We start from the raw sequence: 25,291 nt of genomic DNA on the forward strand, positions 1-25,291 counted from the left end.
CAAATTGGAATTCTCATTTACCTAAATGCGCCTAACATATTGATCCTTATTAATTATACTGTGATATAAACAGAGATGCTGTTCAAGAGGTGTTTGCAAAACCTGTAATGAATAAAGCTAACTTTATTGTTATTCAAAGTGGTGATATATCATATCCCCTCCCTCTTTACATTTTAATGAGAACTACTTAAAAGTGAATAAATACTCTTCTCTATTCCAAATAAAGTTGATTCAGTGGCAGCTCTTTTTGTTGTTCGCTAGCAAGTCTGTTGGTAACCAACAAAAGGAAGGAAGTTTTGCAATACAAGAGTTTTTCGCTGTAGTTTTTTAACCTTTTTCTTTTTTAGACTAATGGTTGGGATGTTTACTTCGATTTCACATTTCGGAACTCCTTTGTAAGGTGTGCTTTGTAAGGTGTGCTTAGGTTTTGATAGTGCTTACTATCATCCAGTGTCATCTTCCTTCCCTTCTAATGGCTAAACCACACAAAGGGCACAATCCTAACCTGTTATGGATTAACCAGGGCAATGCAGCTCTGAGGTAAGGAAACAAACATTCCCTTACTTTTAGGAGGCCTCTGTGAGTGACACCCAACTGCAGGATGCAGCACTTGTCCCATTGGCACCGCTATACCTATACTGGAAAGCACTGACATAAGGGGTTAGGATTGCGCCCGAAATGTCTCAAGCAACCTGCTCCTGTAATTGATAGTGTATATCAGGGGTCTCCAAACTATGGCCTGGGAGCGACATCTGGCCTGCCACAAGATTTTATCAAACGCACATCAACTTAAAATATTTTTTCCCCCAACCATGTGGTCATACAATTAACACATGCAGTTCTATCTGCTGTTCTCCTTTCCATATGGCTGCAGTGGTGTCAGCCTCACTAACCCTCATTTTCAGTCATCTGGACCATTTGCTTTAAGACCCTCAAACCATAATTATTCATTGTTAACCTCACCTCAGTTGCTAAAACAAATCGAGTTTTTGCATATTGATTTTCAACAATGCCATAAAATGATTGTTGTAAGAAAATGGCATCATTTTTGCACATAGGTAAACAAATCTTAACAAACTGGGTCTTTGAATCAGGCAGAGACAGTATGCTGTGCATTGCTTGCCTTCCCTATGTAACTGGCTCATGTCAAGCCCTGTTTCTTGTCCCATCTCTGTGAGTATCTATCATGCTGATTACAAAAAAAGATCCAAGTAAAACTTATTTATTCATTTAAATTTAATTGATTCTTATAAAAAAAATTTTCAACCTGCAAATATATGTAAAGTATACAATGTGGACCTTATACTGAAAAGTTTGGAGACCCCTGGTGTATATCATTGAGTGGGTGTACTGTTGTCATACAATTCAAGATTTCAACTCTGCTCATGATTCATGACAGTCATATACATTTGGAATGCTGCAGGAAGCATTGGTGTTGTATACTTATAGGACTGTGATCGCCAGTTGCTTAAAGATTCTTGCAAATACATGCATATGATATAGCCAGTCTTCCTATGTCTTCTGTGGGAAACACTTGGGCAACAATGGTGTTTTCCACAGCAATTGTTATGGAACTGTCTGCACATCAAAGGTTAACAGAGGCTGTGCTTCCCTCAGTCTTCACTATTTCAAACCCTGTTTTGAGTTATTGAGACTTTTACTGAAATTTTATCAGTCTGACAAAACCTCAGCTATTTTCTTGCACTAGGCCTTAACAAGGACAGGAAGTTTCAGAATATGCAGTGTAGTTTGAGGTTTGAAGTTGGGGTGCTTGAGTTAGTCTCCTAACTTTTTCATCATCCCTGCTTATAGAATTCCACAGTCCTTTCTCTTTCCAAGCAAGTAGCAGACTATGGGCGCAATCTTCACCAACTTTCCAGCACTGACCTAGCCACAATGCAGCCCCAAGGTAAGGTAACAAACATGTCCTTACCTTGTTGAGGCCTCCTTGACTGCCTCCCCACTGCAGAATGCAGTGCATGCCACATTGGCACAGCTATGTCAGTCCTGGAAAGTTGGTTCGGGTTGCGCCCTAAATCATGTAAGTCTTAAAAGTTAAGCATAATGTAATTAGTCCAACCCAGGACCAATCCAAGATGTTTTTCTGCTTGAAGGAACTGACAGCCCAATCTTAATTTGCACTGGAACAGGCAGACCAGTGGGCCTGTGCTGTATCCAGTGCAAGATTCAGGCAGCCAGAGGCTCAGCCGAGGGTAATGGGAAACTTTTTTCCTTACCCTGGGGAGAGCCACTGCAGTCCCAATGAGACTACTTTGCAGCACTTTTGTGATGACATTGGGCTAGCGTAAGGTTCTTGCGTCAGCCAAGAAAGAGCACCTCTGGATTGTGCCCTGAAGCACATATTTTATGTGAGACAGGTAGAAGTACTGCTGTGTTAACCAGGCCAGAAGGCCAGATTCCCAGTGTATGCATCAGACTGGGCCAATCCAGAGGCTTCATAGTAAAGTCTTCTCCATCACAGAGGGGGATGTTGCATGCCTCTTCTACTTTATGCCTGAAGGTGACTCTGAGACCTGAGTGCACGCTGTTCCAGGCGCCAAGGGCTGTGAATCTAGGTAGCAGGACTAGGAAAGATTCCTGCCTGAGAAGTTGCAGAGCCATTGCCAGTCAGAGCAGGTGGCACCAAGCTAGATGCATCAGAAATCTCACTTGTTGCAAGATGGTTCTATGTGTTCATAGTAGTTTCACCTTCTGCAAAGTGTTGTGGCCTGCCTTCTGTTGGGTGGGTCATTGGAGGCACATTACACCACTGCTATAGTGAGTTAGTTCTCTGTTGTCTGAGCTCAATTCAAGGTGCTGGTAGTGATCTCCCTTGGAATTGGTGTATCTCATATAACTTCCATCCCAATGTTACATCATGACTTTTAAGATCACCAGAGAACAGCTTCTTAAATTTGACAATATGGGTATGTGGAGAGGAATTCTTAAGTGCTGCTACCCATCAACTCAGGAATTTTTCTCCCAGACTGAAGTCTAGAGGCCTTTTGGTAGTGATATAAGACTTTTATAATTCAGATTGTCTTATGGTAGTCAAGGATAGGCTGGGGATAGAGCAAGCTAGTATTTAATTGATGTGATTAGGAATTATGGTATATGATTAACATGTTGCTACCTGCCTTAAGGGGCCAAGGTATCTGAGAAACTGCCACTTCCATATAATCTAGCTTGTCCCCTTAGGTCATCTGAGAAGGTCCTTTTATGAGTGTTGCCGTCCAGGGAGGTCCAAGCGGCAGCGGCAAGAAATAGGGCCTTCTCAGTAGCAGAACCAACTTTATGGAACTCCCTCCCTCTTGATTTATGAACTTCTCCCTCTCTAGAAACCTTCCAGCGAGGCTTGAAGACATTTATTTTTAGACAAACCTTCTGAATTCTTGGCCTTTTTAACATCTGCTTTTTACAGGCTTAGGGTTTTAATAAGATTGCTGCTGCTGCTTTTTTCTTTTGTATTCATGTTTTATAGTTGTTTTTAGATGTTCTTAATTGTAAAGGGTTTTTATGTAAGGATTTTAATAAAGGGTATGATTTGTGTTTTTAATTGTGATTTTATGTTTTTTTATTTCAGTAAATTGCTGTAAGCTGCCTTAGGTCCCTTTGGGGAGAAAGGTGAATAGAAATACAGTGAATGAATGAATGAAGGCACTGGGAAGGGGTGGGCTATCAATCCCATTTTAAAGAAATTAAGATACCTTGTGCTCCAGCAAGCACTTATGTAAGTTCTGAACTTTGTGTACTGCTCTTTTCTTCCTCTTCAGATTGATAAATATCTCTACGGCATGCGGCTCTCTGATGAAACTCTGCTGGATGTTATGGCTCGCTTCAGGAGAGAGATGAAGAATGGACTTTCTAGGGACTTTAATCCAACAGCCTCATTAAAAATGCTGCCTACGTTTGTAAGGTCAATACCTGATGGCTCAGGTAAGGATTGCAATGAACATAAAGTGCCATTGAAATTTGTTATGGAATTTTGATTTCCTAATAAGAAAAATGTATGGGTTATAACTTTCAGTGTAATGAGAGTCATTGCTACATGTGTTCATGAAGAGGTTCAAATATGAATAAACATGGGGCACAATCCTAACCAACTTTCCAGCACCTAGCTAAGGGCAATGTAACTCCAAGGTGAGGAAACAAACATTGCCTTACCTTGAGGAGGCCTCTGTGACTGCCCCTCAACTGCAGGATGAAGCACATACCCCACTGGCACAGCTATGCCAGTGCTGGAAAGTTGGTTAGGATTGTGCCCTTAGATGTTACCATCAGCAATATTTGTGGCAGAGAATTACAGTGCAATCCTATGCATGTCTACTCAGAAATAAGCCCCATTAAGTTCAATAGGGCTTACTCCCATTGAACTTGTGTATAGGATTGTAACCCTACTGTTTTGTTTTAAAATCTAAGTGAATTCCCCTGAAGCAAGTGGCAAAGATCTTTGGCTCAAGCTGTTATCTTATGTTTCTGCAAACAATGTACTCTTTGTCTAAGACAATAGTGGATTTAAAACACTCACTCACACACCCACCCACCTGAAGGGATAGGATATGGTGTATGCCAACCCTTCCTATGTCCCACCCCTATCTTCCTGTTTTGAACTCTCAGCCAGTGAAGTTGCACTAGCATTCTAGCTATGAATGAGTTATGATGGCATGGCATTTTTACAGTGTTGTGCTGGCATCTGTGACATGTATGTTAGTGAGTAGACTTCTGTCTCAGTGGGGACTTGTGTTGCACAGCCGAGACGTGCTGATGGTTCTTGAAAGATAGGTTTGGCCTTTAGTCTGTTAAATTTGAGTTGCTTTATGTGAAAAGCACATCAACGTAGACACTGTTCAAAACTTCATATGTGAGGCTGAATTAAAGTCCTTGAGAAATAATAGTTCTTACCTTTGACTGTTGTAGCTAAAAATTATTTCACAATGATTTCAGGCAGTTTATGAGAGAGAGAGCGAGAGAGAGAGCGCGCTTCTATCTGATATTCTCAATTTAATTTTTTGAAACTTCTTTGAAAAAACACTTAAGTGTTTTGTGGACAGGGATGCTTGTTTCAGTGTGTTAATTCACAGTGTGTTGCTGGGGTGGTCACTTCTGAAGTGCCATGTTTGTTTGAAGTGTATTCCAAGGTTCATTTACTCTGGAAACAAGGTTATCCTTTCTAGTGTGTTTACCTTTACCTTTAAAAAAAAAAAATGTGTCTGTTTAAACAAATTATGAGCTATGCAATGATAAATGTTTATTTGTACATTAGACGTGATGTCAGGTACTTCTATGGAACACTGATATTTAATTGGTTTCACCCATTGAACATTGTAAACATTATACTTGTGTTTGAATTATGCTCGAACTTCTGCCAGTGATTTTGCTGGCATGAACTCAAGTAGCCCCACTGTGACTGCTGGGGCTTACCCCAGGGCAAGGGGACAAATGTCCCCTTAACTTGGGGAGTTCTACAGCAATGCTGTTTTCCCATGTGGGATACAGTTGAGGCTGTTTGGCACTGCTGATTGCAGTGTGGGAAGTTAAGATTGTAAAGTCAGTTGATCTTGGAGGGCAGGCAGTTTCATATGAGAAGTGGTCCTTCAGGAACTCTTGTCCCAAGCCATTTAGGGCTGAGAATCAGCATCTGGGCTACAGACTGACAGTCTACACAACTGATAATAAAGAGACTTGATGTTCTCGTCCTGCTTCATACCAGCCAGAAATCAGGCAATGGTATTTTGCACTAGCTGAAGTTTCCAAATATTTTTCAAAGGTTACTCCTTGTAGAGATGTGCTCCACAGTCCCTTGCAATGTTGCAAACTGTGCTGGGGTGCACCTCTTTAATACACATCTGAGCTCAGTCAAAATGTTATGATATTGCATAGAGTTCTGGGACGCTTCTCTCAGGTGCATCTTTTAATTGGCACCTATGAAAATATTATCACACTTGCTGAAGATCACATAGGAATAGACATACATATGTACTCACAGAATTGTATTCAGGATTTTTGGCCACTGGCCATTGTGCAATTGGAGGAAATTGGTATTTATAAGAGAGAGAGAGAATCAAAACTGTTTGAATCACAATGCTCTGTTTATTTAGGGACTATGGATAATAATTGGAGGGGAATAAAATAAAAGCAGTATAAGAGGCCTAAGCGATAAAGATACAAGAGGCAAAACAGTAATTCAAACAGAGGCAAAATAAATGAGCAATAATCCTACTTGGAACTAACTGTGTGTACTCGTATGTTGCAGCCCAAAGAATTGTCTTTGGGCTGCAAGATTTCCAGAAAATAGATTCTAGGGTAAGAGGAAAAACTCGACACAAGGTGCAAAGAAAGGTAGAGCCTCTCAAGGCACGAAGATGCATTGGTGGCTTGTTGTGTGTTATGAATTGAAAAGCAGAGTGGAGGCTAGGTTAAAAAACAACAACAAGGCCGTTTGGTGCTACAGCAGAGCAATGGGCTCAAACCAACAGTATTTTTCTCATGTTTATACTGCCCTTCCTCCAAGGCTGATGTTTATGGATAAAATGGATTATGCACAGCCAACCAAGTGTGTCCGTGGTGAGACAGTGAGCATGAGTGCCTCTCGTATTGAAATTGAATGGCCTGCCAACCAATGTCGTGTACAATCCAGCCTTGAAGTTTGCTTATGACTGTAGTTTGCTTATGCATTTGCCGTTTCTAAAACTTCATGAACGTTTAGAGATCGATGAAGAGTTGTAAAGTCGGCCAGGAATTATCGCAACTTGCTACTGTTGAAGCAACTTGCCTCGACCTTTTCTGGAGTAATACAGAGCCTGAAAAGCATTTTGAGGTGCCAGTCTAACTAAAAAAAAGTCATCATTGTTTGTATTTGCACCCAAGTGCCTGATTTTCAGTATTTGTCTATGCTCTGTGTACCCATGGATTTTATCTCATCCCAAGGATTGAGTTAATTGGTAATCTCTTCTTCAAACCGAAAAGGATTGCTGTCTTTATTTGCTTGATTAGATAGGATGGGGCAAATGTCACCGCTTGGATTGATCAAACACATTTGCAGTGTCAGAAGGTAAGTGTTGCAAGTGTCACAATTTCCAGTGAAGATTCATTATGTAACTTAAGTAACAGTGTAACTTAATGTCTTGTCTCTCCCAAAACAGAGAGAGGAGATTTTATTGCACTGGATCTTGGTGGCTCTTACTTTCGTATTCTACGGGTGAAAGTCTCTCATGAGAAAAAGCAGACAGTACAAATGGAAACTGAGATTTATAACACTCCAGAGGATATAATGCATGGCAGTGGGACACGGGTAAGGTTCCTTCTTAAGAATGTCCTGCTGAGTGTGGGGTTATTTTATGTTTGTAAAGATTTCACTTAACACTTACTCTATGTGAAGGAAATTTCTGTGTGAAGCTGTAGGTGTAAAAATGGTGACCTACTTGGAAGCATAAAATATTTACCATTCCTGCTGATTATTTAATTTTGTGTGCAGGTAAACATCGCTTTGCAATGTTCTAATCAACAATAGACCCCATAACCAACAGTCCATCGCTAATCACTGTGTCCCCCCCAAACCTCCGAGGGCTTTTCTGCAGGGCCTCTTCTCCTTATCTGTGGGGCCACTAGGGGTCAGAACTGTTTCAGGCACACTGCAGAGCAGCAGTGGTGCTGCTGGGGAGGGTGATGCGCCACCCGCTCCCCCACCGCGCGTGGGGAGCCTGACGGAGCTGCTTGGCCTGCCTGCACTCCCGCCTTCCCACCTGGAGCAGGGAGACTGACGGAGCTGCTCTGCTCGCCTGCTGCTCCCACCTTGAGCGGGGAGCCTGGTGGAGCTGCCTCGCCTCCCTTCCTCCCTCCTCGCCTGCCTCCCTCCTCGTTGCTGCTCCTGGGCATTGCAGTCCTGCCTGCTCGGGTTCCCTGAACCTGGTCTCCTTGGCTCTGACTTCTTCCTCCTCCGCCCCTGCTCGTCTTCACAAGGACAGGAAAGGGGAGCAGGAGCCTGGAGCGCGTCCCATGCGTGTCGTCAGTGGGGCTTACTCCCTGGAAAGTGTGCATAGGATGGCAGCCTTTGAGTCCAAGCCAGTGCGTGCCTACTCAGAAGTAAGTTCCATTATTGTCAATGGGGCTTACTCCCAGGAAAAGATTGTAGCTTGAAGATGGGGAGAGAAACGGGAGGGCTGCTTCTTCATGCAGAGTCTACAGCTCTGCATCTGCTTCTTCCGAGCAAGAGGGAGGAGGGGAGCTCCCCACACAGCCTCCCTCCCTCCCTCCCACCCCCACTCCTGCACTGCCTGCTTCTCTCTGCCCTTCAGCCCCAGTCCCTCTCTTCCCTCCACCAGCCTTCACTCTGTTGTACTGTTTTCTCCCCCTTCTCTTCTCCCTCCCCCACTGTCCCTCTTTCTCTGCCTCCTATTTACAAGCCATGCAATCAGGGAAACTGACCAGGAAACCCCCTGTGACAGCCTTGATCCTGCTGTAAATCAGGAGGAGGAAACAGCCCTCAGACCAGGTGAGGGTGGGCTTGTTGCAGCTGCAGGATGCACCTTCCCTGAAAGTGGAAACACTCCCATCAGTGTCTCACAAACTACAGTTCAGAGCACCATTACTTAGGAATAACACCCAGGGAAAGCAATGGGTCTGCTTCTGAGTAAATAGGGTTTCAGCTATGTGCAGAAGCACTTCTGCAAATGGTCACAGCCACTTGCTGTTGCTTGTCTCTGCTGTGAATTGCACACTCCAAGTTGTGTTCTAAGTTGTACATTATATGTAGAGCTTCTGGCTTAAGAGCAGAAGACTCTGCCTTTGCACTGTTTTGCATCAGAAGTGTCCTGAGAAATTCTGAGTGATAGATCATTTTTTTTATGTTTTAGTATTTTTCCTGTGCTGGTCTTCAATCACTGGTTCAAACATGAATTGATCACCAAAAATTAGCTATTGGTGGGGCTTTCACAGTCAACTAGCTACCTCCCTTCCTGCCTTGCTGGCCCTGCAAGGCATTCTGGAGCACTGCCATTATTCCATTCTCTTTCAAGTACCCCTAAAGGTCCTGTTGAGTGTCCCTGGGGGTACATGAACCCCAGGTTGGGAACTACTGTTCTATTAGTATGTTGTTTACAGTGCAGTTACTCTTTGATAGTGTTTACAAAAAGGTGGTGAAGGCCAGAATTTAAAAGTTTATGAATAAAAATGAATCTTATGATCTTTTACTGTATTTTTAATAAATTAGAGACTGTCAGTTCTTAGGTAACAATTACTGGTAGGTTATTTTTCAGGATCTGGCCTAGGGTAAAATCAGGCAAAACTTTAATCAGACACCCCCCAAGTTTATGACCCTGACTTATCCGTCATAGAAAATTATATTATTCTTGCCTCAAAACCTGCCCTCAACTTATCTGTGAGATCGACTTGTAGGCGAGTGTCTGCGGTGATATATTGCCTGAGGAGTGTGGGGGCGACACTGTTGTAACAAAAAAAAGTCATTTGCCAACTTGCTTTTTTCTAAACATTGCTGGACCAGATCACAGGAAAATGACTCCCACACCACTCTGATAATTAATTTATGGATCAGGACTGACAGTATTGCACGACCATCCCCCACATTCCTTTCCTCTTGAAAGAGGCTCTGAGCAATAGATGGGAAGACTTGTATAGGTGCTGACTTGAGTATATTGCATATAATGTGTGACAGTGGAAGAAACTCACTGTGTTGGGTACTGTGGTAGTAGTTCCTAAAGGGTGGGGGACTGGCCCACCCCAAGTGCCAAAGCTGCCTGAGGTGTAAAATGCTGCACTGAGCAGCTGGTAAACATGGCCTTCCCATGGGAATCTTGAGGTGGAGGCCAAGTCTCCCTTTGTTTCAACTGGCTGGCAGCCCTGGCCACCACCGGGGAATTTTGAACTGAAGGCCAGGTCTACCTGTGACTTTTATCAACCTGTTCTGGGGTTGCCCAAAGATATTTTGTTTTTTTCTGGTCTTTCTGAAATGAGGCTTTTTGAAGTTTTTTGCTTGTTTGTTTTTTGTTTCCTGTTTTGCTGCTGTTTCTGTTTTAGTGCAGTCTTCCTTTCTTGCTCTATAGAAGTTAACTTTTCTGTAATGTGTACAGTAATCAATTGCTGATACACCGGGGATAGACAAGTAAGGTGTGTGTTTGTAGATAAAATATTGAAAATAGAAAACAAAGGTAATGTCAGGAGTTACTTTCAACTACTATGCTATGTCAGCCTCAGCTATGAGTTTTTTTAGGTAGCCTTAGGCAAGCTACTCTCTCTCTTCATAAGGCCTTTACCTGCATTACAGGGATACTAATATTGTCTTATGTTAACTAAGTTATCCTTACAACATTGCAAGGTATACAAAGTACCCTGGGCATTCAAAAAGTGCTGTATGATTGTACTGGCCTACCTCACCCCAGCAGTATCTTTTCTCATGGCTGTCTGCTGGTGTTGCATCTTTTAGATCAGGGGTGTCCATACATGTTGGCAGGAGGGCCACATCATCTCTCTGACACTGTGTTGGGAGCCAAATTAATTTACATTTCAAATTTGAAAAAAATTTACATAAATGAATGTATTAGAGCAGGGGTGTCCAAACATTTTGGCAGGAGGGCCACATCATCTCTCTGACACTGTGTCGGGGGCCGGGGAAAAAAAAGAATTAATTTACATATAAAATTTGAATAAATTTACATAAATGAATTTATTAGAGATGGAACTTATATGAATGAATGAAGGTCTTGTAGTAGCTCATGGCCTATAAAAGGCCTTGCACAAAGCAAGGCCAGCCTTTCCGTCTCTGCCACTGCTGCATCACAGATGTGAAACGGCAAGTAGCGGAGGGAGCCCTTGTCCCACAGCTCAGGTGAGAGGTCGAACAGTCGTCCTCATGCTGAGAGCAGTTGCTTCAGGCCAGCATGGGCTCCAGCAAGTCTCTGGAGGGCCAGAGGCCCATTGGAACCTGGGGGCTCCCCAAGGGCCTGATTGGTAGCCCCCGAGGGCCGCACGTGCCCCCCGGGCCGGGGTTTGGGCACCCCTGTATTAGAGATTGAACTTGTATGTACCTATAAAAGTCTTTGCACAAAGCAAGGCTGGCCTTTCCCTCACTGCCACTGTTGCATCACAGACGTGAAAACAGCAAGCAGTGTAGGGAGCGCTCGTCCCACAGCTCACCCAAGAGGTCAAACAGTCACCTTCACACTGAGAGCAGTTGCATTGGGACAGCGTGGGCTCCAGCAAGTCTCTGGAGGGCCAGAGGCTCATTGGAGACTGGGGCTCCCTGTGGGCCGGATTGTGAGTCCCCGAGGCCCACAAGTGACCCCCGGGCTGGGGTTTGAGCACCCATTTTAGATCAATTATTTTCAACCTTTTTCTTCTTGTGGTACACTGACAAGGCATTAAAATTGTCAAGGCACACCATCAAGTTTTTACAATTGACAAGGCGTACCATGCTGTAAATGGGGTTCACATCCCCCATTGGTCCTACTAATAAATGACATTTCCCCAAATTCCTGTGGCACACCTGTGGACCACTGGCGGCACACCAGTGTGCCATGGCACAGTGGTTGAAAATGGCTGTTTTAGATTGTGAGCCCTTTTGGGACAGGTAGCCATTAGTTGTTTGATTTTTTCTGTAAACTGCTTCTGTTGAAAAGCGGTATATAAATACTGTTAATAATAATACTGTCATCTTGAAATAAGAAATCTATTAATAGGCATTTAATGCTCATATATAGTACCAGGAAAATATAAATTGTTTGCTGTGTATTCCTGGGACCAAATTCAACCCCTTCAGTGGATTGCCATGTTCATTGTACAGCAGTGCTCCTGTATTTATGTTAAATGAAAGATCTTTCTCTCTCTTACTCTTGCACACACATACATTTGTCATGTTTATACATTTTGCTGCCAGCAACTCAGGCTGTAGAAGTTCGTTGGATGGGTGGTGAAGCAGAGAAAGGCTGGAGGAATTTCTCCTGTTGCCTCCACTAAAAGCTCTTGTGTAAGTTACAGTTATTGGAATCTGCTACTGTTGATGCTGCCATTTTCTAAGCCCACCTTACATCATCCATTACAATTTATTTTGCTTTTTCCAGGATAAGCTTTAATAAATGGAGATCCTGGACTCTAGTAGCATGGCTAGTGAGCCTAAATAATGGTGATCAAGCATCTGGATTGCTCTTTTAGCAAGGCTGTTTGACATTGCTGTTGCAAATATTCCCACACGGAGCCAGCAGACCCCAGACTCACCTGTGCTCTTCTTGCTATTTGGCTCTTCAAAACATTGACCCAGCCACTTCAGCATGCAGATGTGGCATTAATAAATGTCCTGCGTGGTCTTGTTCATTGTGGTTGATTGAGAGAAATCAATTGTAATGAAGCTATGCTCAAGGACCAAAGTCCTGGGTGTTCTTGTGATAAACACCTAAGCTTGTCTTCAACTCATTAATGAAAACTGATTTATCGATATTGGTAAATCATGAAAAATATGTCACAATCCTAGGGTGGAATATAATGTTTTGAATTCCTCGGTACCAGAATCCAGTTTTTGGAGTCAGAGTCAGATGTTAACTTGAGCATGACCCAGATCTATTTCCAGGTGGGATTCATTCTATCATTGAATGTTAGGTTTATCAGTCACTTGATTTGATCTTGGTTGGTCAGAGTTGGTCAGCAAGTTTCTGTTGAGCCTGGTATAAGATACTCTGTTAATTTAGATGGCTCAAGCCACTGTTGGCAGCATCACATGTGAAGTTTAGGTGAGGTGCTGAGCTCTAATTATTGCTCTCAGCACTCATTGTGGGCAACTTGCTAATCAAACTCTATCCTCTTGGGATATATTGATCAGTTCCAACCTGCCATTTAAGGGTTGCTTAATTATGAATGCATTTTCTGAGAATTACGAGGGAAGTTAAATTAGAATATTGTGATGTTGATGTGAAAGACTTTTTTATAGGCATTGAAGTGTCTTCCTGGATGCGTAGGTGAGAGGATGGAGTATTGAAGGAGCTCTTCTGGTGCTCCAGTTTGCCATATGGTTGTGATGCGCTGCCATTTTCCACATTGGCTCTATATTGCTTGGCATATCTGTTCCATAGCATGGAAAGAACTGCAGTATTGAAGTCATAATCAGACCACAGAGCCTGTGCATAGTGCTGCATTTTTTAAAGTATTCCTATGTATATTAAATATTAAACAACTTCTGGGCGTGTGCTTTTAAAGAATGATATAAGACATTTTGCTCTGCATGGGATCAGCATTCTAGTTGTGATCCGCCAAAGCATTTAGAAGCTGTAAGCTGAAAACGCATGCTTAAAACGGTAGAGTTGAGGAAGGAGGACTGTATGGAAGATCCCAATGTTTAGAAATCCAGAACAAAAAGTTATTTTTAAACAGTACTAACATTTTATGTTCAAGATGCTTTTAAGTCAATAGGTAAGAAACCCAGAGCAACTCTATGCCCAAGCCCAAGGAAACTTCACAATCTCCTAACCACAGATAGAAAATCAAGGACATGATGTCTGTACTGGGGTTTACTCTTCTAACCTAACCAGGTTTATCATCTGATTGATTTGCTTTCAAGTCAGCTTGCCAGGATTGCAGCAGCTTATTTGTAATAAAAGCTGTGAGAGTTGTCCACAAAGAAGTCTGATGGGGATCATGGCTTAAAATAGGTTTTTTAAAAAAATCTTCTTTTCTATGCAATATTGAAATACATACCGCTAGCTTTCATTCTAAAACAGGTTCATAGTGCAACACCAAAATAATCTTTATTCAATTCATCTTTGTTGGTATGAATTCTCTATTTTTTTTCCATTCTTTCCAGTGGTATTTGTGAGGATGGAGATGTATAGGTACTTCCATTTTATTTGACTTTCTAATGTCATTTTATTTCCTTGCTTCTCAGCTTTTTGACCACGTTGCTGAATGTTTAGGAGATTTTATGGAGAAACAACAAATCAAGAACAAGAAATTACCTGTTGGATTCACATTTTCTTTCCCATGCAGACAATCCAAACTGGACGAGGTGAGAGCATATTGCAGCTAAAGTTAATTACTACTGTAGGTCATCAGTAAATAGTTATTAAAACAATGGCTACAGTATTTATATGAACCATGTTAGGAAACAGCTGAATTAGTTATCTCCCAGCGGATGACTGAATTATGGCCCAATCCTGTGCCTGGGCAATGCTGTTCTTGCGCATGCTGCCCAAGCAACAACCATTGCAAAAGTGCCATAAAGCACTTCATGATGTCCCAGTATTAGTTACCACTGGTGCTGGTGGGCCCTGGCCTCTTGTGCCGGCAGGAGAGGGAGCAGTTGCCAGACAGGGTAAGTGGAGCACTGAGAAGCGGGGGAAGATGGAATGGGGCAAGGAGGGGGTGTTTCTGGGCAGGGGAGGGTGGCCTGAGAGGTGAGTGGTGACAGCAGCAGTTACTGCAACCACAGCCTACCCCCCTCTCCAGCTCCTGAAACCCTACATGGGCTACTCAAATCGGAGCCAGCTATGGAGCTGGTGTAGATCTGAGTAGCCCCATGGTCCTGACATTATTCAGTTATCCTCATATTGACTGGGTCAATTTGTCTTCTGGTCACAAAAAGGAGACCGGATTCCTTGACATGCTAAATGACTGTGCCTTAGAGCAGCTGGTCATGGAACCCACCAGAGGACAGGTGACTCTGGATTTAATATTGTGTGGTACTCAGGACCTGGTTAGAGATATCAGTGTTACAGAGCCATTGGGGAACATGCTGCGATCTGTTTCGACGTGCACGTTGGGGGAAGAATACCGGGCAAATCTCTCACAAAAACCCTTGACTTCTGACGGGCGGACTTTCCTCAAATGAGGAGGCTGGTTAGAAGGAGGTTGAAAGGGAAGGTAAAAAGAGTCCAATCTCTCCAGAGTGCATGGAGGTTGCTCAAATCAACAGTAATAGAGGCCCAGCGGAAGTGTATACCGCAAAGGAAGAAGGGCTCCACTAAGTCCAGGAGGGTGCTTGCATGATTAACGAGCCGTTAGAGAGGCTGTAAAGGGCAAGGAAGCTTCCTTCTGTAAATGGAAGTCTTGCTGTAATGAGGAGAATAAAAAGGAACATAAACTGTGGCAAAAGAAATGTTAGAAGGTGATATGGGAGGCCAAGAGACACTATGAGGAACACATGACCAGCAACATTAAGGGGAATAATAAAAGCTTCTTCAAATATGTTAGAAGCAGGAAACCCGCCAGAGAAGTGGTTGGCCCTCTGGATGGTGAGGGAGGGAAAGGGGAGATAAAAGGAGACTTAGAGATGGCAGAGAAATTAAATGAGTTCTTTGCATCTGTCTTCACGGTAGAAGACCTTGGGCAGATACCACTGCCCGAAAGGCCCCTCCTGACTGAGGAATTAAGTCAGATAGAGGATAAAAGAGAAGATGCTTCAGGCCTCATTGATAAATTAAAGATTAATAAGTCACTGGGCCCTGATCGCATCCACCCAAGAGTTATTAAAGAATTGAAGAATGAAGTTGCTGATCTCTTGACTAAAATATGCAACTTGTCCCTCAAAACGGCCACGGTGCCAGAGGATTGGAGGATAGCAAATGTCACTCTGATCTTTAAAAAAGGAAAGAGGGGGGACCCGGGAAACTATAGGCCGGTCAGCCTAACATCTATACCGGGTAAGATGGTGGAATGCATCATCAAAGATAGAATCTCAAAACACATAGACGAACAGGCCTTGCTGAGGGAGAATCAGCATGGCTTCTGTATGGGTAAGTCTTGCTTCACGAACCTTATAGATTTCTTTGAAAAGGTCAACAGGCATGTGGATGCGGGAGAACCTGTAGACATTATATATCTGGACTTTCAGAAGGCGTTTGACATGTTCCCTCACCAAAGGCTACTAAAAAAACTCCACAGTCAGGGAATTAGAGGACAGGTCCTCTCATGGATTGAGAACTGGTTGAAGACCAGGAAACAGAGAGTGGGTGTCAATGGGCAATTTTCACAATGGAGAGAGGTGAAAAGCGGTGTGCCCCAAGGATCTGTCCTGGGACTGGCGCTTTTCAACCTCTTCATAAATGACCTGGAGACAGGGGTGAGCAGTGAGGTGGCTAAGTTTGCAGACGACATCAAACTTTTTCGAGTGGTGAAGACCAGAAGTGATTGTGAGGAACTGCAGAAGGATCTTTCCAGACTTGTAGAATGGGCAGCAAAATGGCAGATGCGCTTCAGTGTCAGTAAGTGTAAAGTCATGCACATTGGTCAGTAAGTGTAAAGTCATGCCATTTAGTTATTTGATTTTTCTCTGTAAACGGCTTTGTGAACTTTTGGCTGAAAAGCGGTATATAAATACTGTTAATAATAATAATAATAATTGGGGCAAAAAATCAAAACTTCGCATCTAGGCTGATGGGTTCTGATCTGTCTGTGACAGATCAGGAGGGAGATCTTGGGGTGGTGGTGGACAGGTCGATGAAAGTGTTGAACCAATGTGCGGCGGCAGTGAAGAAGGCCAATTCTATGCTTGGGATCATTAGAAAAGGTATTGAGAACAAAACGGCTAATATTATAATGCTGCTGTACAAATCGATGGTAAGGCCACACCTGGAGTATTGTGTCCAGTTCTGGTCGCCGCATCTCAAAAAAGACATAGTGGAAATGGAAAAAGTGCAAAAGAGAGCGACTAAGATGAATGCTGGGCTGGGGCACCTTCCTTATGAGGAAAGGCTATGGCGTTTGGGCCTCTTCAGCCTAGAAAAGAGGCGCCTGAGGGGGGACATGATTGAGACATACAAAATTATGCAGGGGATGAACAGAGTGGATAGAGAGATGCTCTTTACACTCTCACATAACACCAGAACCAGGGAACATCTACTAAAATTGAGTGTTGGGAGAGTTAGAACAGACAAAGAAAATATTTCTTTACTCAGCGTGTGATCGGTCTGTGGAACTCCTTGCCACAGGATGTGGTAATGGCATCTGGCCTGGACGCCTTTAAAAGGGGATTGGACAAGTTTCTGGAGGAAAAATCCATTATGGGGTACAAGCCATGATGTGTATGCGCAACCTCCTGATTTTAGAAATGGGTTATGTCAGAATGCCAGATGCAAGAGAGGGCACCAGGATGAGGTCTCTTGTTATCTGGTGTGCTCCCTGGGGCATTTGGTGGGGCTGCTGTGAGATACAGGAAGCTGGACTAGATGGGCCTATGGCCTGATCCAGTGGGGCTGTTCTTATATTCTTATGTTCTTATGACATGGGGTAAGGGAACTCATTTTCCCTTACCCCCAGGACACATCCGGCTTGCCTCTTGGGTCCTGCAGGATACAGTGGCAGCCATTTTGATGCAGCAGTACTGTGGTGCTGGCAGCCTGGATAAAACTAGGCTGTTAGTTGCATTGTAGTTGCTGACTGAGTTATAGAGCTGCTTCATGGCTGAATGGGAGGCTGCTAGAAATCTTGTATAAGCTTCTTGTGGATCAATTTAATGTGTAAATTGAAGTACATGCATGCATCCTTAAGCTTGATTGCTGTAATTCCATGATCCTGATGCTCCTGAAGCAGTGTTGCAATTGTCTGTTGCCCACCTTCGTTAGAAGAAAATAGTTTATATGAGTTGCCATATGGGCATTTCCATAGTGCTGCCACATGTGTGCAATTGGCACTTAACTTTTATTTTCAAAGGAAACTGAAAAAGTGGGATATGACATACAAGGAAGGTTTATTAATTTGAACAAGTATTTTAATTATTTATTTTAACTAGGGCTTTCTGATAACCTGGACAAAACGCTTCAGAGCAAGTGGAGTTGAGGGAGCTGATGTAGTGAAGTTACTTAACAAAGCGATCAAGAAACGTGGGGTAAGCGTATCTTCTTATATGCATTCCTGTAATTTTTACACTTACACACACACACACGCACGCACCTACCTGTTTTGGACTATACATCCTTTTTCCAGGGAAGTACTATAGGCCAGTGTTTCTCATTCTGTGGGTCAGAACCCACTAGGTGGTCTTGAGCCAATTTCAGGTGGGTCCCCATTCATTTCAATATTTCAGTATATTAGATTTGATGTGACTGCATGTGGGGACATGTTACAGATCTGTATATTTAACAGGCTACTATGTATATGCTTTTAACAATGATAGTAAATGGGGCTTACTCCTGGGTAAGTGTGGGTAGAATTGCAACCTAGGATTCTTAAAAACTTTCCTGCTTGATGATGTCACTTCTGGTCATGACGTCCCTTCTGGTGGGTCCTAACAGATTCTCATTCTAAAAAGTGGGTCCTGGTGCTAAATGTTTGAGAACCACTGCTATAAGCCCAATCTAGGTTTATAGCAAAGAGCATTCTTATGAATGTCACTGCCTTAGGTGCCACTACTCTAACAGTTATGACCCTCTCTGACACTGCCACTAGTCTGACAGTTCTCAGTCAGAGTAGATTGCTTTTAAATTCGGAAGCCCAAGTTTTATGTGTATTTACTTGGGGACTGAGGGCCTGATCTTGTGCTTCGTGTGCTGGCTTACCGTTGATGCACACTGTCACAAATGTGCCGTGTTTGTGGGGGCTTCACCTGTGCTGAAGCTGGCCCAGTGCGAACCTGCACTGGGGCAGTGCTGGTGGCAGGCTGGTGACTCCTTGTGAAGTGCCTGGTGGCAGAGAGGTAAGATGGAGTGGGGGAAGGTGGCAAGGAGGTGTTCCGGGGTGGGGGGAGGGCGTGGCAGGGGAGTGAGCAGAGCAGGGGGGAGAGGACCAGTGGAGCTCAGCTCTGCCAAATCCAGAGCACCCTGCCGGGTCACACAGCCTGACATGGGACTCCTTGATTCTGCGCCGGCTAAAGAACCACTGCAGAATCAGGTAGCTCCATTGCAGGGCTGCTTTCCTTACTTGGAGGAGCTGCCAGTGGTTGCCTGATGCGCATAGGATACCGCAGCAGCCATTTTTGGTGCTGCGGCAGCCTTGTATATCAGGCAGCTCAAGATTGGGCTGTGAGACTTGTTGAGTTCATAGAATGGAAGACTCCCTTGAGTAAATGTGCTTAGAATTATAACCTAAGGTGCATGTGTACGTAACTTCGTTTTTATGCAGCTACATGGGATGTGCAGGGGGTCCTGCATTGTTCCCAAAGTTATTCAGACTCATATTCCCAAATTGAGGAAGGTGAGTTTAACTAGGAGATTTTGTAAGAAGAAAGTAATAGAAGATTAAGCAATGTGTTCAGTATTTATTGTAATGTTATGCCAGAGTGACAAGTACACGTATTGAAATGTCTCAACGTTATGTGATATAAGAAATATCTCATTTCATTTTAAAGGATTATGATGCAGACATCATGGCAGTTGTCAACGATACTGTAGGAACAATGATGACCTGTGGTTTTGATGACCAGCGTTGCGAAGTTGGCTTGATTATCGGTATTAACATTTGGTTTCTTTGCTAAGCATAACACGTTGATGTTTTGTGTTTCTTTAGTCCATTGATTAATCCCACTCCCTCCTCTTAAGGTACCGGCACAAATGCCTGCTACATGGAGGAAATGAGACACATTGACCTGGTGGAAGGAGATGAAGGGCGCATGTGCATCAATACTGAATGGGGAGCATTTGGAGATGATGGGATGTTAGAAGATATCCGAACTGAATTTGATAGAGAGATTGACCGGGGTTCCATTAATCCTGGAAAGCAACTGTAATTTTATTTAATTAATTTTCCATTAATTGTCTGTTTCAAAAGTTCATGGTGAAATTAGAGAACCATGAGTAGATTTCTGTTCACACAATGGGATATTTCTGCTTCCTTCCTGCTACAGTCTCTATGCTCCTCAGAAAGCTATCCTGTAGGGACAGGGTAAAACTGGATGGGAATGGTCAGATGTTGTTGCCTTTTCTATATGTGAAAATGCCTTCTTTTTGTGCAAAGGGCTCCCTGGATCCTGCCCATCATTCTTTTCCCATTTCGCTTTTTCAGCCGCTCTGGGATGGGTGGGGAGGTGTCTGTAGATTAAGCTGAGGGATTAACTTGCTCAAGGTCACCCAGTGAGCATCATCGCCAAAAAAAACCCCCTAAGGCTGGGTAATGCACACTTACTTTTAATCAGGTTCCAGTGTAGGATCAGGCTGCATATCTGTGAATCACAAGGGTGTCTTAACTCATGTTTTGTGATCTTTTATCAGATTTGAGAAGATGGTCAGTGGTATGTACATGGGCGAACTTGTCAGGCTTATCCTTGTAAAAATGGCAAAGGAAGGTCTACTCTTTGAAGGGCGAATCACTCCAGAGCTCTTAACCAAAGGAAAATTTGAAACTAAGCATGTTTCTGCCATTGAGAAGTAAGTAATTTTAATGCTTTTTCTTGGCTCCCAAGCTGAGTGGCTCCCTTGGAGGGGTGGTGAATGAATGAGTTTCAAATGCATTTGTACATCATCCTATCCAAGCAACCACTCCACTGAGCTCTGATCATCTTTCATCTTGCTGGGAGCAGGTCAGAAGAGGATCACACCAGTGCCACCCCCTTCTTCCACAACTGCTCCTATGCCTATTTGGTGATTACCCCCTTCCCTTTACTTATGAAGACCCCAGTATGCAGCCTCCCCACTCCATGCCTTTTCTCTCCCAGCACTGCCTGCTCCTGTTCATTTGAAAGAGAAGTGACATAGAGTTGGGAGGCTGCACATCGCATTTTTTTGCACATAAAGGGAAAGAGGAATGTGGCACACCCACTCATTTGCCCGCCCACCCACTCCCAACATCCATAGGGGTGCATGTGCAGAAGTGGCATTTAGGGTGGGGGATTCTGACAGCACGGGGACACCTGCCACCCCTGCTCTTCATGCAATTATGTGCATCAATCACAGCAGCAATAAAGCTACTGTATATGAGAAACATGTTCCTTTACTACAAATAAATCTTCTTGTGCTTCGCATACTGGGGACAAGGGGAAAACCAATGTTTCCACCACAGTAATGCAGCATTAAGGGAAACTGTTTTAAGTATATGCAAAAAATGTTCATTCGATATACAAAAATTAGATTTGACAGAAAGACCTTTATCCAGGAGTTATATTGCTGTACTGCACCTTTGTTAATTATGCTTATCTCTTATATCATCCACTACATTGTCAAACTTTTGTACCTTTTATTCAGTTATTTGTGATTTTGCCTACTGAAAATAAATATGTTTCCTCTGATGTTGATGAAAACGGCAAGCATGTCTCCAGTACCCATGTCTTTGATGTACTGCTGCCTAGCTTTGCACTATGTAGCTTTTTTCAAAGTCAGCATTCAAAAATGTGGCCCGTAATTGGTCAGAATGACTCCAGGCCAAATACCAGCAGTGGGATGTTTCCTTGATTACAAAGAGGGACCAGCTGCCAATTTTAGCAGTTGTCCCAGAAGTGAAAACCTCCTTGGTTGTAGTGCTTTGATGACTTGGATGTTGTGCCAGCTTCCCTTTCCGATCAGGTTTCCATGATCCTGGTGGCTGACTACTTGGAAACGCTGTTGTGACTCATTCTTTGACTCTTACACCACTGTTGCTTGAAGAGAAGCTCGCTATCTGATAATGTTATTTTGTTATGAATTTTAGAAGCACGTAATAGGTTTTACTCTTGTGATTTCTGTTGTTAGGAGCAAGGAGGGTTTGCATAAAGCCAAAGAGATTCTGACACATCTTGGGGTTGAGCCCTCCCATGAAGACTGCATCGCTGTCCACCACGTGTGCACAATTGTTTCATTTCGCTCTGCAAACCTGGTGGCTGCTACCCTGGGAGCCATTCTGAGCCAGTTGCGGGACAATAAGGGAGTTGGCCGACTACGGACCACAGTGGGGGTTGATGGTTCCCTTTACAAGATGCATCCACAGTAAGTTTCTATGCAGTTTCCATAATTATCCCTTGGCACCTGTTAGGGATCATCTCTTGCAAAGGTCAGACAAGTAGTATCTCAGGCCGGCATTTGGATATGAGTGTTGAACTTCAGCTAAATAAACAGAACTCTCAACATGGATGAAAAAGTGGGCTGTTAATGTCACAGGCTAGACCTTAAACAAGCTTGGTGGGGAATACTCTGTTTACTTTATACAGTCCTAATACAGATAGCTGCTTATAGCAGGCAATGGATCAGGTCCTGGAAAGTGCAAGCAATGGAAGGTCACTCAAGAAAACTTTTCTGTCCCCCCTCAATGAAAAGCATCACCTGAGGTTTGGGAGACCTCTTGGAAGGGTATAGGAGGATCCCTGTGGAGGGAGATGGGAATTGGTCAAACATTTTTAATATTTCAGGAGAGTGAGCAGTCTGTGGATGCTGAATAGGTAGATAGGTGGGTGTATATGTTGGCTGTGTGTGCATGCAAATGAACAGCTCATATATTTATGTACCTTTAGTAACTGTGGACTGTGGCCCTCATGCTATTCTCATTGCTGCTTCCATTAGGTATAATCATGTGTTGTTGGTGTGGTGTGATAGCCATTTTCTTGTGGCTGTTTCCCACTCTGCTATCTATAAAGAGGAACCATGTAAGTCAGTGTTTCTCAATCAGTGGTATGGGTACTACCAGTAGTACTTGAGGTGGTGTCTAATGGTACTCATGGGACCCCTGGACACTTGCCGCCTGGCAATGAGAGCAGGAACGTGATGCAACAAACAGCGTTAGAAGGCTCAGCAGGCAGAGCTCCAAAGCATGCTTTTCCGCATTCAGAAAAGCCCTCCTGTCTATCCTGAGACTCTTACTGGTGTTTGTTATGTTGCAGCTGTCCTCCCAACCCTAAAGTAACTGGCGATTATGTCATCACCAGTTACTTCTGGTGGTACTTCGAATATGTGGACCATGTGAACTGGTACGGTGAAGGACAAACATTGAGAAACACTGAAGTAGGTCAACTGAATGATGTGATTCCTTCCAATACCGGCACTGTCTGACGCTTTTTCTACCCACATAATTCCTTTGTACAGGAGTTACCTGTCTGGTGAGTGACCAGACCATGGTAAAGTGTTTCCTACATTTCTCAGGCTGCAATCCTGTTCACACTTAACTGGAAGTAAGCTCCATTAGTGTACTTCTGAGTAGAGAGGCATAGGAGTGGTCTCTCAGATAATGAGTGAACCAAGCTATTTCACCTTGTGCTGTTGTATTCTGAAACTGTATTCCCATTATAGTCAATGGAGCTTACTGCTGAGCAAGATGGACTCTTGACTGGGCTTATTAAATACTTTCTTACCCTTAAAGGGATTTTTACAATTGATGAAATTTTTTTTCCTGCAGATACGCCCGACGCCTGCACAAAATGGTGAGGCGCTTAGTACCTGACTCAGATGTGCGGTTTTTACTGTCTGAGAGTGGCAGTGGGAAGGGCGCTGCAATGGTGACAGCTGTAGCATACAGGCTGGCTGAGCAGCACCGGCTCATCAGTGAGACTCTGGAAGAATTCAAGCTCACCAATGACCAGCTGCTACAGGTGAAGAAGAGAATGCGCCAGGAAATCGAAAGCGGCCTCAAGAAGAAATCTCACGAACAGGCAAAAGTCAAAATGTTACCCACCTTTGTCCGCAGCACACCAGATGGGACAGGTAGCTCTCTAAGGCCTCATGTAGCATTTAAAGTAGTTAGTCCAGTTTCCTTCCAGCCTAGTGGGATTTTGCACAGTGAGACAAACGAAGTCAACTGTTGGAGGTGCTTGCTTTCTGCACCATGCATCTGGTACTTATTTAAACGTTTTAGATGCTGTTTTTCCAGCAAGCTTTCAAAGTGGTGTACATTCATAAAATAAAAATACAATCCTATAATATCAACAAAAACAAGCCTAGAAAACGCACAGTAATAATTAGAAAACTGATCAGGAAGGGATCCCAAATGCCATATGTAAAGGAAGGTTTGATGGCCCTTGTCTGAAATAGGAGTTGAGTTCCTTTTTTCAGAATTTTTTCCATATCCTGCCAACCATTCCCCAAATGCTCTTCAGACCTCCTGAGTTTGCAAGACATTTTCAGATTATGTGAAGGTGTGGTTCAGGGAAAAAAAAAACTTAATATATGCACACCAATTCCTTCCCTCAACCTATTTTGGAAGGAAGGAATTGGTGTCTAGCTCACAAACTGTTTTGTGGAATAGAGAGGTGCTAAAAAGCACATCTGGTTCTCTGGGATATATTGTCTATATATTGTCTGAAGGCATAACTTGGGGCCAAACTAGATAGCATGTTGAATCCCATGTTTAGGATTCCCCATGTCTTTTTCTTTACAAAAAGCAGTTGTGGGGTTTGTGTGTGTGTTATGGATCAAATCCACAGCATGGGGGTAGGGCAGTGTTTCTTAAACTATGGGTTGGGACCCACTAGGTGGGTCATGAGCCAATTTCAGGTGGGTTGTCGTTCTTTTCAATATTTTATTTTTAATATATTAGACTTAATGTTACTAAGGTATGTGACTGCATTTGGGGAAATGTCACATATCTATACTTTTAACAGGCTACTATGAAGATGCTTTTAACAATGATAGTAAATGGGACTTAATCCTGGGTAAGTGTGGGTAGAATTGCAGCCCAGGATTATTAGAAATTTTCCTGCTTGATGATATCACTTCTGATCATGACATCACTTCTAGTGGGTCCTGACAGATTCTCATTCTAATTAGTGGGTCCCGGTGCTAAAGGTGTGAGAACCACTGGGGTAGGGGATTTAATTCCTTTGTCTTGCGCTGTTTCTTGCTGAAATGTGCCTCCAGCTTGTTCTTTGCAGAAAATAGCAGCTTTAGGAGAAAGGGGTAGAATGACGCTCAGGGGGAAAATGGTGCAGAATAAACAGGTAACTCTCCTCTCCCTGTACAGCATTTCTGAGCCAGATCAGAACCCATGCAGCTGCTTTTTATAAAAGAGAGATGGTGGGGTGTGTCGGGATTGCACAATATAAAGGAACATCTAGTTTGGTCCTCAGGAAAAAATGAAGTGTATCCACACAACCTGCTTAGCCCAAATTTTAAAAATTGAAAAGATTTTAAATGCCTTAAGTCTAATGAATATGTTCCATGCTGCTTCTTAGTAAGCACCACCTCCTTAGATACCCTATCACAAACCATCAGAAACAGAAAAATCAATTAACAATTGTGATTCTTTGTTTTGCATTGTCTTTCACTAAGGATGGCAGATACTGTACATAGGTTTCCTAGCAATTCTCATATCTGGGGTGGGGACAAGATAGGGGAACCTTAATGAAATAGACAAGCCCCTTACCTGGCCCACAGATTTAGCCAAACCATGGCCCCCTGTAGCCTTTGAAAAACAGTAAGTAAGGGGGCTGGCCCCCTCTGTCTTCCTTGTAATTTTAGCAGTTTCCCAGGAC

The 25,291-nt window shown here is 43.3% G+C and overlaps 1 protein-coding gene across 1 annotated transcript in view; it reads left to right on the top strand.

Moving 5' to 3' along the window:
* Nucleotides 1-25,291, top strand: part of HK1 (hexokinase 1) — a 46,707-nt gene that overhangs the window by 9,345 nt on the left and 12,071 nt on the right. Inside the window, exons 2-10 of the mRNA XM_066618895.1 lie at nucleotides 3,774-3,936; nucleotides 7,143-7,291; nucleotides 13,883-14,002; nucleotides 17,723-17,818; nucleotides 19,277-19,376; nucleotides 19,467-19,650; nucleotides 20,136-20,291; nucleotides 21,588-21,821; nucleotides 23,221-23,525. Of these exons, the coding sequence (XP_066474992.1) occupies nucleotides 3,774-3,936; nucleotides 7,143-7,291; nucleotides 13,883-14,002; nucleotides 17,723-17,818; nucleotides 19,277-19,376; nucleotides 19,467-19,650; nucleotides 20,136-20,291; nucleotides 21,588-21,821; nucleotides 23,221-23,525 (1,507 nt within the window). The remainder of the gene's footprint in view (nucleotides 1-3,773; nucleotides 3,937-7,142; nucleotides 7,292-13,882; nucleotides 14,003-17,722; nucleotides 17,819-19,276; nucleotides 19,377-19,466; nucleotides 19,651-20,135; nucleotides 20,292-21,587; nucleotides 21,822-23,220; nucleotides 23,526-25,291) is intronic.

This window comes from Tiliqua scincoides, chromosome 3 (genome assembly GCF_035046505.1).
Source record: "Tiliqua scincoides isolate rTilSci1 chromosome 3, rTilSci1.hap2, whole genome shotgun sequence".
Lineage (NCBI taxonomy): Eukaryota > Metazoa > Chordata > Lepidosauria > Squamata > Scincidae > Tiliqua > Tiliqua scincoides.